This window comes from Prosopis cineraria, unplaced genomic scaffold (assembly GCF_029017545.1).
Source record: "Prosopis cineraria cultivar Desert tree isolate PC_DT_omini unplaced genomic scaffold, ASM2901754v1 PC5, whole genome shotgun sequence".
Classification (NCBI taxonomy): domain Eukaryota; kingdom Viridiplantae; phylum Streptophyta; class Magnoliopsida; order Fabales; family Fabaceae; genus Prosopis; species Prosopis cineraria.
The window spans coordinates 4,623,654-4,643,694 of record NW_026555336.1 but is presented as its reverse complement, the minus strand read 5'-3'; the positions used below and the strand labels follow the sequence as shown (position 1 = coordinate 4,643,694).

At 34.2% G+C, this 20,041-nt stretch overlaps 2 protein-coding genes across 2 annotated transcripts; both read right to left on the bottom strand.

The window, feature by feature from the left end:
• Window positions 1-2,400: 2,400 nt before the first annotated feature.
• Window positions 2,401-6,235, bottom strand: LOC129311524 (squalene epoxidase 3-like). Its single transcript, XM_054953857.1, has 8 exons — window positions 5,862-6,235; window positions 4,925-5,036; window positions 4,423-4,597; window positions 4,085-4,253; window positions 3,675-3,893; window positions 3,250-3,525; window positions 2,815-3,093; window positions 2,401-2,700 (listed from the first exon to the last, which is right to left on the bottom strand). The coding sequence occupies exons 1-8, from the start codon at window positions 6,153-6,155 to the stop codon at window positions 2,596-2,598; spliced, it is 1,629 nt and encodes a 542-aa protein (XP_054809832.1). The 5' UTR covers window positions 6,156-6,235; the 3' UTR covers window positions 2,401-2,595.
• Window positions 6,236-14,460: 8,225 nt separating this feature from the next.
• Window positions 14,461-16,139, bottom strand: LOC129310937 (receptor-like protein 44). The gene has a single exon (XM_054952834.1). The coding sequence runs from the start codon at window positions 15,765-15,767 to the stop codon at window positions 14,955-14,957; it is 813 nt and encodes a 270-aa protein (XP_054808809.1). The 5' UTR covers window positions 15,768-16,139; the 3' UTR covers window positions 14,461-14,954.
• Between the last annotated feature and the right edge of the window lie 3,902 nt (window positions 16,140-20,041).

Genomic DNA, 20,041 nt, shown 5'->3' with positions numbered 1-20,041 from the left:
ACAACATGTGGAGGCGGCAGGACTAAGGATTGAGGTGATTAGGAATCCCCTGAAGGAAAGCGACGAGTCGACGAAGAGAGGCATTATCAGCATCAGATCGTGGAGCCAATATAATGTTAGTCTCTCATGATGATGGTGTTAAGGGGAAAAAAAAATTCTCCCACCTCTCAAGGGTTCGAACAGATATTGCGAGAGAAGTATCATATCGTGGACGTGGAATTCGAGACAATAGGCCGGAATCCCCAGGAGGAGGCAAGTGACGCCGACAAACAGGGCAAGTATTGCTTTTGTTGAGCCAAGTATGAATGCATTTAAAGCAAAAGAAATGGTCGCAAGGTAATCGGCTCGCATCTTCTCCCAACTTGAACTCTTCTTTGCATATGGGACATATCGTTTTTTCTCTCATGAGCGCCTCCGTTATTTCCATATTCTTAACCACGTCCATTTTATTACCTTCACGATCATCATCTTCAACTTCGAAGATTTCAGTTACATTTCCACGGGTCGGTTGAACCCGATCGTGGTTTCGCATATGACGCAGTGGGATCTGGAACGAGATCGGAGGCCGCGGAGGGACGGGTTGCCAATCACCGTCAGTAGGCAGACGCGGAGGCTGCACAGGAGGCGGCGGCGGAGGGAAGAGTTGCCATTGCCAATCATCTTCGGGCTCGGCAGCTGAATGGGAATTAGTGTAAGGTGTGGCATCTTCAAACACTGTGCTTGGCGTCTCGGGCCACGTAAGAGGATAGTCATGTGGGGCTTCAGATTCATCAGAATCTGAACTATCAGAAATGCTCACCGAACAAATGCAATGGAACCATCTTCTCCTGGATTGACCATTCTGTCTTGGAAGCATGATTACTAATTTCCCAGTAATTTTACAATTTCTTTGCTGTTTGGGGGAGAAGAGAAGGGACCGGCTTAATGACTCTGCACATTATAAATGCATCGATTAATTCTGTGGAGTGCTAGCTCCTTGTTCATTAAGCAACACCGTGTTTCTCTCTCTTACTTCATCAGAGTTTTTACGACATGAGACTTTAGGAAAAGGAAAAAAAAAAATTGAACCAATAGTTAACCTGCTTTGTTGAATCCTACAGTTTTCATTTTGTCTTCTTTGCTAAGCATCGTTTCCAAAAATTTTCTAATCAAAAAGCAAAGTACACTCTCGTCCCGCTTGATAAATCATGAAACAAGAGATTTCTTTAACCACTGCTGGATCAGCATGCAACGAAACGACCCGGCTTAAGATTCCATAATCTTACGAGTCGCTGGGAAAAACGAAAACAACAAAAAATCTGACGGGTCGGATCAAACTCGGAGTAAATCACGTAGTCGGCAAGATTGCGCCACCCGCAGCCACTCCTTTTTTAAAATGTTTGTGTGTGTGTGTGTGTGTGAACGATTTTAAGGACCATGATCATCCGATTAACGTTTATTAATGACATTGGCATGTCTATTATCAAAAAATAGTAATACTCCCTCAGTTTTTTAATGTAAGGACAAAATAATTAACCCTACAATTTAAAAAAGTTGGCTTTTTTGCCCAAAATTTAACAAATTTGGTAAAATATAATATTTTTCTCTAAAATTAAAAAATTTAAATTAAGTTATCCCTATAATTAATAGAACAAGTTTGTCAAGTGAAATAAATTTTAATTTTATGAGGGGTAATTTGAAAAAAAAAAGAGATAAATATCTCTTGAATTTTATAGTTTAGCTTACAAAAAAAGAAAGTATATGACAATTTCTCTTGAAATAAAAAACGTAGACAGTATACTATACATTAATATTTCATCACTAGTTTGTTGTATCTGCTAACCTGTTCATTTATATTTTTAAGAAAAATTAATATTTTGGCCCCTATATTTTTTTTTGACTTGACTATAACTTAGTCCATAAATTTTTACTTGATGCAATTCAATTCTTATAATTTGATTTAATTATAACTTAATACCTTAACTTTAATTTATTATAATTCAATCCTTGTAATATTAATTATTTAAAACACTAATCCATAAAATTTTAAAAATAACCTTGTTGTTTATAATTTTATTTTATAAAAATGGGGACTGATATTTTAAATAAATAAAACTATAGCACCTGAGTTACAAAAGTCAAAATTTAAAGTTAAAATTGTAGAGACTTTTCTTTTTTATTAAATTAAATCCTTCATCCCATATTCTATTTAAATGCATTAGCTTTTCCTCTACGGGGAAAGTTAACCAAGTCTTATCCTGAATGACATTGGTTGTTTTGAGTTGAAATGGCACCGGCGCATTAAGGAAGGGATCATTAACAATCAAGGGGGACCCGTGGGGGAAAAAACAAAACAAAAAAGGAAAAGAAAATGACATGAAAGGACTTTGATCCTTAACTCATAAGGATAACTAATCATGGTGGTTAAAGATGCAAATATGCATCAATGCATACAATTGAATAAAGTGCTTGTGCATGTCTATCATATATACAAACAAGCAAGTAAATGCTTTGTATAGGTATTGTTAGGCGTATATCTTTAAGCTTACTTACAAAAGACAGCTGGGTCAACGGGAATCCTAATTCCCAAACACATCAAAGCCATTAGATAATGCATCACCTATCAAGAGGAGCTCTGTAATAAGCTGGCAAAGTTGCAGCAAAAAACATTTGCCTCACACCTTCAGCCTTGATGATGGGGAATATTATGCCTGATGCACACTGCAACAATTTCTCCAGTGAGAACAACAAACTTGTTGCGTCATAAAAAAAGAAGACTCATCGTGGCTAATGAACTAGAATGGATGGGAAAAGGAGGAGCAGGCAGGAACTCACCCAAATTAATCTGGCTGCCATCCGGATGCGTTCAAAAGAAGGAAATGGGAAGAGCAAACGGCCAACTCCATAGATTGCGACCGCGAAGAAATGGAGAACTAAACTAAGTGGACGAGGGTTTAGACCAGAGAGTAAAGCCATTGGTCCATTCGAAAAGATGCCTCCAAGGCTCAAGTAATCAAAAGTGGCTTGGCGTAGTTGTTTTCTTGCTTTATCAGGTGAAGCAGAAAACACCTTGTATAGGGCACCTGCCAATGTATTTACAGTGGATGCCACTGGCTGCAACAGGTCATGAATTGCTAATTGATGAGAACATTAGTGATTCTGATTTTACTTTCATATTTATATTCATTAGACATTTAACTGTAAGCAGCACAGTGTATGGACCAATTTACAAAACAAAATACATAAAATGCAGAAAGTTGCGCTGCTTGCCTTGCGTGAGATGTAAAAGGATTCAAGATATTTGCACAGAAAAGCTGCATTGTTTAAGTTATGTAATGGCCTGAGAAGGTCGCGGAGCACAACGATATCAGACAGTGCCACTGTCACTCCTCCACCAGTCAAGGGATGCCGCATGTTGAAAGCATCACCCATTAAAAGAGCTCCAGGAGTAGGGAGAGGATGAGCTGGCATGATTTTGTTAGGCATGGTTCTAATATTTCCCCCATTGACCGCGGATATGAAAGCATCATGAAGCTCTGGTGGAATCTGTGATAAAAATTAACACAAGGAATGCAGGAAAATGAAGGATAAAGCAAATTGAAAATTTTGGCTCTTCCACTGAGGAAAGAAAATATAAAGACTGTAAGTGACAACACATTGCAATTGGATTGTCCGTAAAGCACAATTTAAGATACCTGTGGAGCCACTGTATTCTTCAAATAATTGGCCATTTCACCATTTCTGATGGAAGGAAGCTTTTGGCCAGGTAAATCAACCAAGCAACGAACCTCAGTGCTGCTGATTGGATAAAGTAAGATCGGGGAGGGATCTGCTAAAATAACATGCCCGTGATTTGCAAATGGAAGTAGACAATTTTCCAGGATTAAACCCACAAAACAAGAGGGCACTTCTATCTGGCAAAGGTTAAAGCGGATTAGCCCTTAGGTATTCAGGACCCTCAAAATTAAGTGTACTGAGTAATTGGTTTGTGAATAAAAGAATCCTTTGATGTCTCCCTTGTGGCATATTCTTGACTTTCATGGGGGGAAAAACTAAACATCAAAATACAAAAAGGAAACAAAAATTTCTTGCAAGGCAATACAACCTCAGGCTGGCAAAGAGACCGACGCAACTTTGAGAAACAGCCATCACACACAATTGTCAAGGGAGCATAAGCTTTATGCTCTTGTCCACCCTTGGTTTTGTACAGGACTCCTTTAACAGTTCCATTTTCCTCAAGCAGGGATGTTACATTGCCTTGTTCCATTCGTACACTAAACGGAAAATAAGTGCCAATGGAAGTGATAAGAATAAGATCATCAAGCCCAAGAATACGAGAAAAAATGCATGGAAAATGAAATATACCATCTATTGACATCATATATCCCGCACACCATTGCTAATAGCAAAAAATAACAGTTAGAAAAGGACAAGAACGATTACTTGGGAAGTTCAGCAGCTTTTTCTCTCATCTTCCGTATAAAACGGCCATTGTGAAAGCTCCTCCCAGCCACATCAGCGTGAAACTTTTCCAAGGGATAAGATAGCATAGTTTTTTTTCCGTCCTTGAAAAGAGCATACCCTAGCACTCTTTGAGCATCAATCTGCTCCACACAATCTGACATAGAAGACGAACATTTATGTCACATCTCAAACATTATTGATAAAAGATATTCGTATTGATAGCCAACTTAGCCTCCGCCTACCATAAGCTGATAATAATGACAGTGGCAGGATTGAAGATAAATTTCAAGTAAGTGTTCAAATATTTTATTTAAATTTGTGTCCATTTCTTTCAATTTCAAATGTGTGTGTGTGTGTAATTCACCATTTTGGTTCTAATAGAAGCAATTTGTAACCAAGCTGATCACAAGAAAAGATACCAGATTCAACCAAGCACCATAGCAATCCATACAAAGTTTGTCTGCTCCTTTGACCAGCATACCTTCTAACCCCAATTCAATTAGCTTCAAGTAACCCCCTGGCTGGAGAAGTTCACCCACGAGTCTGTCTGGCTCTGTCAAGTCTCTCTCAAGAACATGAACATGTCTTCCACCCTTCCAAAAATTGCAGGACAAAACATACCATTATGGAATGTCATAAAGGCTAACAAATCCAAAGTCATATCCAGTCCCCGATGGTATTAGTCTAAGATCTTCTTAATTAAAGCATGAGAGCGGCAGACCATTGACTGAACACTCCTTGATCATCCAAATTTAACAATACAAGAAGTAAATATAAGATATCAGGCTTTCATTACAAACAAAAAATCTTCCCCAAACCTCCAAAATTGCAAACCCTTGCCAAGACAAGGTATAAATATGGGGCACGGTTATGCTTTTAGGACAAGCAGCTGTCATGCATAAAGCTATACCAAATCAACATGCCTTCATTTAGTTCTGCAAGAAAATTTCTTCACGACAGTTGCTGCTTTTACTTGTCACAAACAACGCGTGTTACAGCTAGAAGACAAGCAGTATGATTTTAAGATAGAAAGAAAAGGGGAGAAAATTCCGTTCACAGAAGTCCATTTTCATACTTCCATATTCGTATGAGCTACCTGGTTTGCAAGAAAATGATTAGCGGAGAGCCTGTTTACGACTGACTTTACACTCAGTCTGGTTGGTTTTCCCAAATCACTGAAATTTCTCAATGAGAAATCCTTTGGTTTCCTTCTATTTTCTTCTGGGTACTCATCACTCATCAGTAAGGCAACGCACAATTGCACATTAAGGGGGGAATTCCAACAAATAAAGCTTCCCATTTATTGCATCATCATCCTCAAGTAGACACAACTAACCAGCGGGAAATTCATCGTCGATAACCAAATTTACGGACAAAAAGTGAAAGGGGCAAAATTGCGTTGAGTTACGAGCCTTCACCTTGCCAAGGGTATGAGCCAGAGCGGAACCAGCCACACCTGCACCCACAATGATGACATCAGGAGGGGAGGCCGGTGTAAATTCTGTGTTGCCGGAACTGCTCGTACATTTCAACGAGATGGAGAGCTTGCTTTCTCGGTCAGTCTCTATGCCGATGCCACGACTCAAAAATTTAATAGCTGTATTTGTTCTTATTGGGATTTGATTTTTAGGAGGATGACGAGGCCTTTCGACCTTAATTATGGCAGTGGTCGGATCCGAGCAAAAAATCGACGCTCTTTGGAGAGGTATCATTCCGTTGTTTTGGTGCTTCTCAAGAACCAGGACCTTTATCGGCAAAGAAGAATCCCAAGGTCCAACTCTAATATCCTATACAGGCTCTGACCACAACAAGAATCCATTTCTTTCCTCATGTAAGTCCTTATACGACTTTAATTTTTTTTTTTTACCCCATTTCTTCATATAAGCCATAATCTTTATAAAATACTAACGATGACTCCCTCTTGAGTATGCATGCATTGCATTAACTCAATGCCTGGTGTGAAGGGGGGGGGGGGGTGAGGAAAAAATAGCATTTTCACTTTATTCTGCTTAAAAAAGGAAAAATGAAATGATTTTAGGAAAATAAAAAACTCAACTTCAAAATTTACATATGAACGTTTTGTCATTTTCGCTCCATGCTTGCCTCTAAATAATAAGATTAATATTGTTCATATAAAATTAATAATTTTTCTCTACTCTAGTCCGTTATATATATATATATATATATATTTGTTGAATTTTAATTTCTTCTCTCTCCATTTTCTTTTCTCTAAATTTCTTTCATCTATATTTTCTTTTGTTGGCCATTGTTAAAAAGCATTTGTGGAAGGAGACATTTTTACATGGACTTGGCATATCATGTCGTTCATATTCTATCCAATAAAAATATGTCTTAGATGTAAATATAAATTGAGTATACATTGATGATGAGAAAAAAGACAAAAGACAAGAAAATTAATGAAGCATTCTATTCTAAAAATAAAATCATTAAAAATAATTATATATAAAATTTTATTTGATTGAACTTTTGTACTATGACATATTTTTATGAAATAAAGTATAAATATAGTGCATTGGGTTTATGTAAAAAATTTTGGCAAGAAAAGGTCTAACTAGAAAAATACAAGCTGAGTTGGATGTGACTTAGCTAGCACAAGAATTAAATAAAAGAAAGATACATGATTTTTTTCATAGAAAAAAGATATTCCTTTCATTAAAAAATATAAGGTATTTTTTAAAAAGTTAAATATTTAAAAATATAAATTATTTTTAGTCTTTTGAGGTGTAATCATTGCCTTTATCAAAAGTGCCCCTATTAACAATAGCTTTATATTTATTGTAGGGTGTTTAATAGAGGTAAATATGAAAAGATAGGATTAGTTAAAAAGTAGTTAACACTTTATTGGGAGGTGAAATTCAATTAAAAATGCCTTATATCTTTGAACGAAGGAAGTACATGATTTTGTCACACAAGCAGATCATTAAAAATGAGAGTAGTAAGAAATAGGGACTATATATTATTTTTCTAGGAAAATTTATACATTTAAAATTTTTATTTCTAATTAAATTAAAACTTGTGTATCGTTTAAAGATTATTTATTTTATAAAAAAATTTTAATTAATATTATTAACATATTAAAATTTATATGTCTTGATTTGATTAAATAAAAATATAATAAGTATATAAAGTTAAATATATAAATTTTACCTTTTTTTTTTTACTATTGTTTATACTTTGTAGTGAGTGTAAATTCCTATTTATTATATTTATTTTTTTAAAAAAAATCTAATTTGATTCCTCAAATACTTTTCCACCTTGTTAGAATTAAAAAAAAAAACCCATGACCAGAATTACTGAAAAAAAGGAATAGGGATGCATTATGTATTATTGTCAGTGAAGAACGGGGAGCAATCGCTCTAGAAGGTAAGAGAGAGAAGAGATGGGCAAAATTAGCAAAAAAATATCACATTTTAATTTAAATTTTAAAATTTAAATTTACGAGTCTTTTCTCTTTATTATATACTCTCTCTATTTTTTATTATTAAAAAAATTATTACTTTTTATTTATATGTTTTTAAGCAAAATGTAAGATTTCTCATATCATCCACTCACATTTCAATAACTTAATATTACTTCTTATTATCAATCATCCAACCATTGTTGAATCTAGTAAACGATTGTCACGTTGTTTGACATTTCTTTCATCTAATAAATGTTTCTTCTCTGCTTATGTGCTTCGAGTGTGCTTTCACTGGATTGTTGAATCACTGGAAGGACATTTTCCAATGCAATGCTTTGCATCTATCACTGTGGCAACGTCTAGTCGTTTTCCTTTTCCTTTTTTTTAATACTTTTATTTCCCCTCATTTTGATCGTAAATTAATTCCTTTTATTTTATCATATTTGATTTTTTGCCCCCAAAAAAACAATTAGTCATCCAACAATTGGTCTGTAAACTGTTTGTCTCCACCTAAAGACCAAGTCCGAGACATCAATTTTTTTTTTTTTTTGGTTGATTCAGAAGACGTTGAATCTGTTGAAACAGGTCAACTAGACCATGATTGGCTTGTCCGGGCGCAACAAAAATAATAAATAAAAAAAATTAATTATTTAATTTTTATAATTTTAACCTAATTATAACTCAATCTCTAAATTTTTACTTATTATAACTCAGTTTTTAAAGTTTTGATTCAGTTATAAATCAATTTTTAAATTTTACCTCTTATAATTTAGTCCTTTAAGTTTTAACCTCTTAACGATTGGTCCCTGTATTTTCAAAAATAAAATTATAAAAATTAAAAATATTTTAAAATTTATTACTAATATCTTAAATTACTAAACCCTTTTAATATTTATAAATATTAAAATTTTAAAATATTTTTAATTTTTATAATTTTATTTTTTAAAAATAAAGATTAATATTTAATAGGTTGAAATTTTAGGGATTAAATTGCAAGAGGCAAAATTCAGGAACTAATTTACAACTAAGTCAAAATTTTAAAAATCGAGTTATAACAAGTTAAAATTTAGGGATTGAATTACACTAGATCAAAACTACAAAAATTAAATAATTAATTTTTCCTAATAAATAAAAAGAATTGTATCTGGAGTTTTGTCAAGGAAGCTGCTTCGTAGCATAATTCATCAACTACATTTACTCCAAGAGCGAAAAACACACTGGTTTAGGTGAGCAGATTCCCCCCACCACCCCAAAATACAAGGCCACAAAAAAAAAAAAAAAAAATCCGAGTAAAGGGTAACAAGTTAAGTCATGTTAGAATACAAAATTTTTTTACACCCATTGGATGGAATATCAAAATTTTAACATTCAAGTTATATATATCAATAGAAACTTAATATGCGAGTCAATCAGTACATTTATTTGATTTTTTAAGCTCCTAATTTAAAATGATTATCTAGTCTTTTATAACAAATTTCTTAATTTTCTTGATAATTTCAACAAAAAGGTGGTTATCATAAAATTTGTGTTGGAAAAATATGAAGGTTTTAAATGAGTCATAATAAACATTAATTTTGTTAAATTTGCCATCCCAATAGATTTTAATGCCCTGGAGGATATATACCCATAAGTTTTGCAGTAGTATTGGAGTGACAGTTAAAGTACTGTGAGAAGTTTTTAATTCAATTACATTGAATGTCCTGAATGAGGCCATCATAAACAACATTATTATCATTGACTGCGCCATCCACATTGAGTATCAAATCTTACCCTGAAGACAAGCAAAATTAAATGTATCTAATAATGCCTTACAAAGAAATCAATACATGCTATGCTAGAGACAATAGTTCAAAGCTAAACTAGGATTAAAACCCAAAAAAAAAAACATGAATAATTCTTTTGGCAAAGAAATAAACAATTTTATCTACGGCACTTTGGAAGACAAAAAATTTCAACATATTACTCAGTTGTATAGGGAGCCTGCCCAGACGGGGCTCGGTGATGAAAATTGATTCGCTTAGTTTCTTGTGTGAGTTCATTTAATGGACGAGAGTGGGGACATAGGGCAGCGTCAGATCAGAAGATAACAGGGGGAAACCTTTTTTTTTTTTTTGGAAAAATAATGTGCTCTATAGTATTTGTATATTTTTTATTCTAAAAACAAAATACTCAAAATTCTTCTTGTAAGTGGTAACATTACACCCATCAAATGAAAAAGGTTAATTAATTAGAAAATATAAAAATTTGATTGAAATTTAGAGTAAAGAAAGTTTAAAATGTCAAAATTCAGGAGGGTATTACTGAAAACAATGCTAAAAAAAAAAAAGGTGTTATTATCAAAAGAATGGGAAGTTTCTGTGGAGCTTGTCTCTCTTCTTGTTCTTGGAGAGTTTATCTCTCTAACCAAGCCGTCGTCATCCACTCCTCTTTCTTTGCTTTTGCTTTGTTCCTCACTTATCTCTACCTTTGTTTTCTTTTTACTGTTTTTGGTTGTTCTTATTGGAGACTGGAGAGCTGGTCTCTCTTTACATTGCACCGCCTTTCTTTCTTTCGGCGGTTCCTCTTTTCTTGTTCCATCTTCCTCTCTGTTTCTCTTTCTTTGGTTTTCGTTGCCTTAATCCCAACATTTTTTATTCCATGTTCTACTGCTCTTCTGTTTTTTCTCTCTTCTCTTTCCCTTTAATTCTTTTATTTTCCTTTCTTTCTCCTCTGTTTTTGGGTTTCCTAATGTTTCCTTCTCTGGGGTTCCTCTTGTTATTTGATAGTGTTCCCCCCCCCCCTTCCTTCTTCTAGACTGTCTTGGTTTGGTTTTGCATGAAATAGGTAGTGTCATGCTTTCCCTACTGTTCTGGGCAACCCTGTTTTTCTTGTTTAGTGTTTTTATGTCGAGCTGCAATTATTGTGTCCATGGCTATCAGACCAAACTTCCATTTGAAATTCTTGCTCTGGAGATGTTGGTATCTTTGGGATGCTGTCGGATCATTGTTTTATCATGGCTTTTAAGCCATTTCTTCGAGAACCTTTGGTTGTCTTTTTATTCGTTCATGCAATTGCATGGTTCGTGATTCTCCTTCTAATTGGCAACTAGTTTCTTCCAGCAAATTGTGGCATAGCCGCGTGGGCATGTTTCTTCTGAGCCTTTTTTTTTTTTTTTTAATTTCCTCTTTTTAGTTTTCCTGTATTGTTATGTTTCTATGTTTGGTTGAATCTGTTTTGGATTGGGTCTAATGTTTTTATTAAAATCAATTGTCCTTTTAAAAGAAAAAAAGTATTAAAAATTTTTTGGGCAATATATGTAATTAAAATACTTTAAAAAGTATTTATATTGTGGTGGGATTATTTTAATCTTGTAAAAATAGTTCAATTTGATAAGCTAATAATTCTTTTTTTTTTTAAATTTCTTTTACTTCTAACTCAGCTCGTCCTTATAAGAAAAAGAGATTCTCACAATCATACACATGTATACAAATATGTCAATACCATATTTAAATGGGAGAATTTCAATCAAGTTTCACATAAAAAAATTAATTATTATAAAGTCTATTAATATGTTGTTAATACAGTTTAACTCAATTATCAATAAAACTTTCAATAATTAATTTTTTTGTGTGAAATTTCAATGTAATTTTTTTTTATTTAAATCTAAGATCTTCTTCAAATAAGGAAGATGGCACTTTTATTGATAGTTTGGTGCAATTAGCTAGTGACATGAACTAATTGTTCATTAATGGTTGGATAAATTTAAATGAAATCCTTAAAATAAAAAGATTATTATTGTAACATAAGTTTTTACTTTTGAAGTAGAGGGAATGTTCGAATAATTAGAGAAAAATACAACGAAGGTTAAACTGGTTAAAGAATTTACTATACATTTCAAGATTGAGTCTGATAATCTAGTTGTAGTTAAGCTGGTTTCTTAAGTAAAAAGCCTCCTAATCTTTTTTATACGGTATATATAAAATTGCTTTGACTAATTTATATCTTGAAATTTGTCTTCATGCGTCTTTCCATTTCTACCCTCCACTAATGCCCAAGGCGGGCTAAATCTTTCTTTTTCTTCATTTGTTGTTGGTTTTTTTTTTTTTTTGCCTGACAGCCAATTGTTTTTATTCATTGATTAGGAATTTAGGTGATTTTTTTATTAATAGCAGGTATCTTCTTATTAAAAAATAATTTAAAAAATATCAGAGATAATTTTATTCAAAATACAGTGATGTACTAAATATAAGTATTTCTTCTAATGAAAATTTAAATATTGACTTGTCATATTATAAAGGATTAGGTTCATTAGTTAGATGCATTTTATTTAAATAAATAGCAATATAACGTGCCTTGCTTAGTTTGATTATATGGTAACATAACCAAGCTCGGCAACTTTTAATTACTCCTAAAAGTTGACAAATTGTCTTATGGATACAAACACATCACCTTTCAAAATTTTATCATATAAGGTTGGTTTAAGATGTCAACAATTGAAATTGCCCATGCTCTAATGACGCTCGCGGAGGCAAGTTATAGTAAGAGAGTGCAAACACAACCCATCACTTTTGATAAAATTTATAAGTATGACACGCAAAATTTATAACTTTGCACCCTTATATATATTGCATTCATTAGATTAAATAAAATAATATTTAGATTCAAAAACTTACTTCCTCTATTAAAAAATGTTTTTGAAATATTGAATGTTTAAAAATGTAAGGTATTTTTAATCTTTTAAGGTATAATAATTGTCTTTTTTTTTAAAGTATCCGTACTAAATAAATTACTTTATATTTATTTTTAAGTGAAACACTCCATTAAGAAGAGATGCATATCAAAAGTTATGGTTAATTTGAAGGGAAATGATTATTTTATTGAAGGTGAAATTTGATTAGCATATTTCAATAAATGAAATATTAAATATGTAATATTTAAAAAATTGAAATAAGATATGAAGACAATATTTATGCAAGACATCATATTTACTAATTTAGCACGTGTTTGTAAATGTGAGTGTTGTGATTTGTGAATAAACTTGTAGAAAGATGGATCCATTCGACTAATAGAGTGCGCTTAAGTTGTGGGACGCGTGGGAGTGTAAATTGAGGCTGAATGATTGTGTATTGTGAGGAGTGGGCTCAGGGTTGTGGGGAAGCACATGCTGCCAAACAAGCTGAAAAAGCACCCCACAGATTTATTGGACAAGCACCTTCCTTGTGACTCCTCATCATCATCAATCTTTCAATTTAATTCCTCACACTCTTTCCCTTCTATTTATTTATATCATCAAAACAAATCTCACCCCTAAATGCTCTTGCATGACCTGGCCCCATCCCTCTTCCACTCTCATCATTCCTATATAACCCACCTTTGACTTTCCTCACCCTCCCTTCTTTCTCCTTTCGGTGCAATTTCCTTTCTTGATTATCTTTCATTGTTTGTTTGGAACTTGTTTCATGTCGAGACGAGGGGACTTAACAGATATTTGGACTAATTTGAATCGAGTCAAAATTACTGGTAAGTTGATTATCCTAAGCGCCAGGAGATATTTGATTTCATTATTTCAATAATCCTCAACGTCTTCCAATTCCAACTCCGCCGCTTCCATGTCTCATCATCACCCCCACAAACACCCACCCCACTTGTCTTCTCATCATATTTGTGGGCTATGTATGCTTCATCCCCTGTTCCACAACTTCCCCCAATTTGCCCACTGCCACCTAATCTCTCGTCTTAATTCCATTCACAATGTTTCACGTTTCATTTCCTGCTCTCCTCCCATTCTCTTGGAAACTTCCTCTCTCCTTTCCCCGTTTCGAACCATCAATACTGTTCACGGATTTACTCTTCTCCTTTTTTGCAATATTCCTCGGCAATTATTTAAAAAAAAAAAAACAATGCTCGAGAGAGAGATGTGTCAATGAAGCGTGCCTTTTTACTTTCATTAATTTATCTGTAGTTTTACCCTCGATCCGAGAGGAGGCATAGAGCGCCATGCCCATATGTTACTGAAAAGTGGTACAAAAGGAACCGAAACTTGAGGCACGAGCCTAGCCCCACCTCGGTTCATTCATTAGAGAGGGGGGAAAAAAAAAGAGGAGGGAGAGAGACAGAGACGCTAACGAGATTTTGATTTTCTTTCAATCGGTGGCCACAATTATGAGTCGCATTAGCTTCCTGTTAACCCCCCTCGTTACTTCACAACAAGCCCTTCTACTTTTCAACGTAATTTACATAATCACTTTTTAATTTTTAACCTTAGTCTTCATTAGACTAGTCCCCTCACCTCGTATTGAAAAATGCGTAACAGCATCGACAAGTTACAATCCATGTGGCATTGTTGGTCTCCCACCTGCTCAACTCTCCAAAGCACAATAACCCCGATAATGTGGACTAACGCGGCATTTTCTGCACTTTAAATAATACTATGTTTAAATTTATTATTTTTTTATGCCAACATTTATTTATTTATTTATTTATATTCCCACCAGCTGTTTGCAGTTGTGCTCATGGTATTAGCATACTGCCAGACAAGTTTGCACGGAGCTCCACATGTACTACTACGCCTACCCTACCAACACCCATCCTGCAAGCCCGACCCACAGGAACGTAGATATCGGAAATCAAGGAAATTACATTGATATGTAGCAGTACTACAACTAGCACCGTTAGTAAATGATAGTGTGAATCAAACAAACTTACAACGAAGCGATTAGGTGAAGGAAAGGGGGAAAAAGCTGCACAATTTTACTTACTGGTGCGAGTGATCTAGATGCCTTTAGATTATACACTGTTTGGAATCAGAATCAGGATCAAAATCAAAATCAGGCCAATCAGGAATGGGGAAGGGAATTGAAACAGTGAAACAGACGAGCAGGCAGTGGAGAAAGGGGGGGAAAAATTCTGTTATATCCCCAACAAAATCGATAGGACAAGGGTCTGAATCTGAAGTCCCCATGAATGACCCGTTAGAAAGAAGGGGAAAATAGGGGGCATAACCCCCACCTCACTTTTATCAAAAAACGTACCTGCCTGGTGTTTTCCTCTGAGCCATCCTCAATCAATTTCAAAGATACCTTGGAATTTTCTGAGGCCATTGTCATTAAGGTCAATAATCAGGCATAAGCTGACTGATTTTCCCTTCTTCCATTGCCATCTTCCGCTCTGTAACTTTTAACCATATGCACACTCCGGTGAAGCTCAGCACTAAACTCGCGAGTCCGCTTCCTAACCCGATCCCCACAATGGCCAAAACGGACAGTCCTTTATTCCTGAGTGGCGGCAAAGGGTATCCGTAGAGATCCTTGTTCCCTTGGAACGACGTGGCATTGAATCTCGGCAAGTTGCCACTGCGGTTGGCTAACGACGCCGGAATTGGACCGGACAGGTGATTGTTGGAGACGTCGAAAGCAGAGAGGCGAACGAGGAGGCCCAATTGCTGAGGAATGGGTCCAGTGAGGGCATTGTCATGGAGATCGATGATGTTCAAATAGGCGCACAATGCGAGCTGCGGGGGAATCTCGCCTTCCAAACGATTGAAAGAGAGGTTCAAAACGGCGAGGTTGACCAGGGACTGGAGATCGGGAGGGATAGGACCGGTGAGAGCGTTGGAGGAGAGGTCAAGCGCTTGCAGATTGGTGCAGTTGGAGAGAAACGGAGATATGGTGCCACGAAGATTCAGATTCGCGAGCGAGAGCCTGTAGATTCGGCCATTGTTGCAGGTAGCACCTTGAAGACTGGAAGTAGTATCGTTGCAAGGGTTAGCGAAGTTGGGTTCTCTCCAGTTCTGGAGAGACTTCTTGGGGTCCTGCAACGACTTGCTTAGGTGGGTCAAGCACGCCTCGTCACTGGGATCCGATAAACAACCAGGTATAGCTGCGATTGTTAGTAAATACACTAGCACAAGAATCCAAACATCCATGGACGCAATCACCCAACAACTCCCAAAGAAGCCGCGCAAATTCAATTGCAAATTGCAATCCCGTTCTTCTCGATCAACACTGATGATGGCGATCGGGGCCGAAGACCGAAGCGGGAAGGCTAGCTAGGGAACACAGAAAACGATCTATTTAAGAAGGGCCAAAGCATTTATAGCAAACAAAAAAAGAAACAGAGAAAAGTAGAGAAAGCGAGAGATGTCGGGACTGTAGCATCGGTGTTCGATTGTGTATTGTTAAACAAGGGAGGGAGAGCGAACAGAAAGAGGGAGTGGTCGAGATGTTGAAAACTGAAAAAAAGCGAAAAGGAAATTTGTAGATTTTGTTTGTAGGTTGTAGAATATGGGGGAGGGGGCTGGTCGAGTTGATTGTGATATTAATGGCGGGGCGTGGGGGACGCGAGTGGGGGCGCGTGTAAGAAGGGGATTGGAGGAAAAAAAAAAAGAAAGAAATAAAGAAAGAAAGAGATGGGCAAGAGTGGGGGATGACCTGCCTCTGAGAAAAAAGAAAACGACGAGACGGAAAAAGGGTATTAACGTCATTTAGCGATGAAAAGGCGTCGCAGTCTCGCAGAGCATGCACATTCGGACTTCGGAGCCTGACTCAGTCGACTCCTTTCTGATTATTGCGAGCGAGGGAACCAGACCAAACTTCCATTACAGCGACCCCTTTACTTTAATTAATCATGTATTTTAAAATAATTAATGAAGGAGCTCTACTCAGGACAATCATACTAACAACCGAGAACTAACAGGTTGGATCTCATGAAAGAGATCGGTACCCTCTAACATAATAAATTAAGGATTGAACTCTTGAGAACAAAAAAAAAATATTCATATTTAATATATGAATGTATTTAAAAGAAAATTGTTTTTAATAAAAAAACATGTAAGCATAATTTTTTTAAAAAATTATCTACTTAATAATTCTAACTTATCAATGATAACTTAATTTTTAATTCTTATAATTTTAATTTAATTTTTTAACTTTGACCCAATCTAACTGAATTTCTATAATTTCAGTAATTTAAATTATCAATCTCTGGATTTTAAAAAATAAAATTATAAAACTTAAAATTATTTTAAAATTTTAATCTTTATAATCTTCAAATTTTTAATAATTCAAAATGATAGTATCTAAGTTTTAAAATAATTTTAATTTGTATGATTTTAATTTTTAAAATATAAAAAAATTTAAATAATTAAAAATATAATAATTGACTTGTAGCCATTCTGAATTCAAGGATTGAGCTTGAATTAGATAAAAACAAATGATTAATTTATGAATTAAAAATAATAAAAAGTGGGGGAACTGGCATGTCAAATCCGTGAGGCGAAATAGCGCGAGGGTTAATGTGAGAGGGGCTTGGGGGACGTACACGGTACACTGGACTGCGATTCAGTGTCAGCTGCTGTTATAAGTGCGATCATCCGTTTCTCATGAATCTTGGGACTAAAGCATTCCTCAACATCAATCCACGGCTCTAAATCATCAATCATTTCATTCACTGTTTCATTTCACGTATCACATCACGGCTTTGCCTGGGTGCAGCATATCTGGGCTAACTTGAGAAACACTCCACTCACGTGACCTTTTGGATCACTACGCGTATTTCTTCCATCCTTTAAATTTAATCTATTCATTCACTTTGTGCCTCGTCCCTCATCTCTTCCACTTACAGGTTTTGCTCATGGATATCTATGAAGCATATATACTTCATATTTATTTAAGCGCGTCTCTTACTCCGACCATGAGACTTGCCACTTACCACCATCATCCACATGGCCTACGAAAAGCTAGCCCTTCCCATTACACTCGTGACATGATAATAACATTAATGTTATTAAAAACCCAATATAATATGCTGCCACCAGCTTTCATTATTTTCCTCCTTGCGCCCTTCGTGATGAAATGGTGTCTATAAACATTGGATGTACATCAGGATTATATAATTAATTACCATGGTATTAAAACCAAACCCATTTTACTCATTTTATTTATTAACTTCTCTCACTTATCATGAAATATATTGATAATTGGAACAATGGGTATAAAGAAAAAACAATTTATATTTTTATGAGAAAGAGAATTTTAATGGTTTGCAAATTTTTTTTAAATAACTGTTTATATTTTGAATTAGATATAGGGAGCATGTGATTTATAATATTTTTACATATTTTTTATGGGAATTTTTATACATTTTAATTAAATTATATTATTTTAATTATGTTTGGGTTGATCTTGATTTAATTATGATTGAATTCACTAACTTTTGAACCACTGTGTTGACCAACCGGCTTGACTTTACTACTTTTTTTCTTCATTTTTTTGAAATTTAATTGCATTGTTTGTCTATAATATTTTCATTTCTCATTCAATTTGTTCCACCGGATTGCATCTTTCATTCAAATTTTCCCTTCAACATTTTAAATTTTGAATATTTTGTAAGTGTAGGGAAAAAAACACAATTATTATAATGCAGTGGCTTTAAAAAATATGTCTAAAATAACAAATGGGGTAAAATATATTTTTGATTCTTTAACTTTACAAAAATTAATTCCTTAATTTTATAAAGTCTCTTTTAAATTATTCAATCCTAACACCGATAGTTTTATCAAAAAAAATTTTACATTAAACTTTTAAATAATGACAAAACATTCTCAAATATTAACATATTAATTTTAATTTTGTTAAAATAATGATGATTGGCATAAAAAATAACTATTTGAAATTACCGGTAGGATAAAAATATATTGTAGCCTAACAATTATTATAATGCCGTGGCTTAATCTTAATTTTATTATAAAAAAAGAATGCCCCTACATTTGTGGCGTGATTTCGAATTTTCCAAATTGAATGAGAATGGCAACAGCAGAAAACAATATCCTATTGCGTGAAAATGAGAAATCTAAATCTATTTGCATATTTGAGTTGGGAGGGAAAAAAATGAAGAGAATAAGTCTGACAACACAACACAACACAACACAACAAGGTTTCAAAAACTGGGCTCATGCTGGGTATAAATTGGGTGGTTCAAAGCTGTGAAAGGTGACCTTAGTGGGCCCAAAGAGAACTACAAACAATTGGGCCCAAGAGATGGCGTTGGTGAAGTACAGAGCAGCCCCAATGGAGTCTCCCACGTAGGTCTGTCTGATTAGGATGGTCACGTTCGCATGTTTTGTAAGACAAAGCTTGAGACTGAGAGAATCAAAATGGTGCAATTCAGCATTCTTGATTCTCCATTGCGACCTTGTCACCATTATCCTCCACAAATCCCTCTTTCCTTTCTCTTTCATTCTTGACAACTTTGTTTCCCCATGCTGGCTTCTGTTCCTTAATATCTACAACTCCTTTTTAAATTTAACTTCTTCTAGTGCACGTGGGCCTATGTGTTACATAAATCTGAGTACAGTATTCATAATTTATTAATAGTATAATATAAAACTATTATTTCACTCTAGTTTAATTGATAATCTAGTTAAAAAGGGTCTATCTTTTATTTTTAGTATCTCAAGAAAAGTTATATCCTTGTGTGTTACTAAAATTTATATTTCATGTAAATCTCATCTAAGCATAAAAAGTGAATTCTCTATTAAAGGTATGCAGATCATTTGTAATTTGGATTAAAGACAATAAGATAAAACAATATATTTCCTCCTTTCAAAAATATAAAGCAATTTTAACTAAATATCTTTCCCTAATAAAGTAGTTACTTACTTTTAAACTAACCTTATTTTTTCATATTTACCCCTATTAAACACCCTACAGTAAATATAAAGTCATTCATCAATATGGGTATTTTTTTTAAAAAAAGACAATAATTACAACTTGAAAGACTAAAAATACTTTATATTTTTTTAACATTTGATTCCTCAAAAAATACTTTATATTTTTTAACGAAAGGAGTATATTTTTATGAGAATGATAATTTTTTTTGTATGCAAATTTTTCTTTAAAATTACGCATATTTTATACTAGAGGGAGAAACTTTTATATGTGTGTGGGTATTTAGTAAATTTTTTAAATAAATTTTATTGTTTCAACTTGTGAAAACGGAACAAGGTGTTGTATAACATGAAATTTTATACAATGCATAGGTCCTACTGTATAGTTTTAAAAAGTAGTAAGTATATTATCTTTATTTACGATGTGAAAGAGCTTTTTTTATTTTACATTCGGTTTTTAAAAATTCATAAAAAAGTTCAGGCTTAATAATAGGTAAGTTTTTTGAACTTTGGGTTATACGTAAATAATCTCC

Bases quoted from the DNA above. Each gene is read 5' to 3' on its own strand.
- LOC129310937 (XM_054952834.1), bottom strand. From the start codon at position 15,767: ATGGATGTTTGGATTCTTGTGCTAGTGTATTTACTAACAATCGCAGCT.
- LOC129311524 (XM_054953857.1), bottom strand. From the start codon at position 6,155: ATGATACCTCTCCAAAGAGCGTCGATTTTTTGCTCGGATCCGACCACT. The intron at 3,894-4,084 runs GTTGTATTGCCT...AACCTTTGCCAG, and splicing joins GGTCTCTTTGCCAGCCTGAG to ATAGAAGTGCCCTCTTGTTT. The intron at 3,526-3,674 runs GTATCTTAAATT...TTTTTATCACAG, and splicing joins AGAATACAGTGGCTCCACAG to ATTCCACCAGAGCTTCATGA.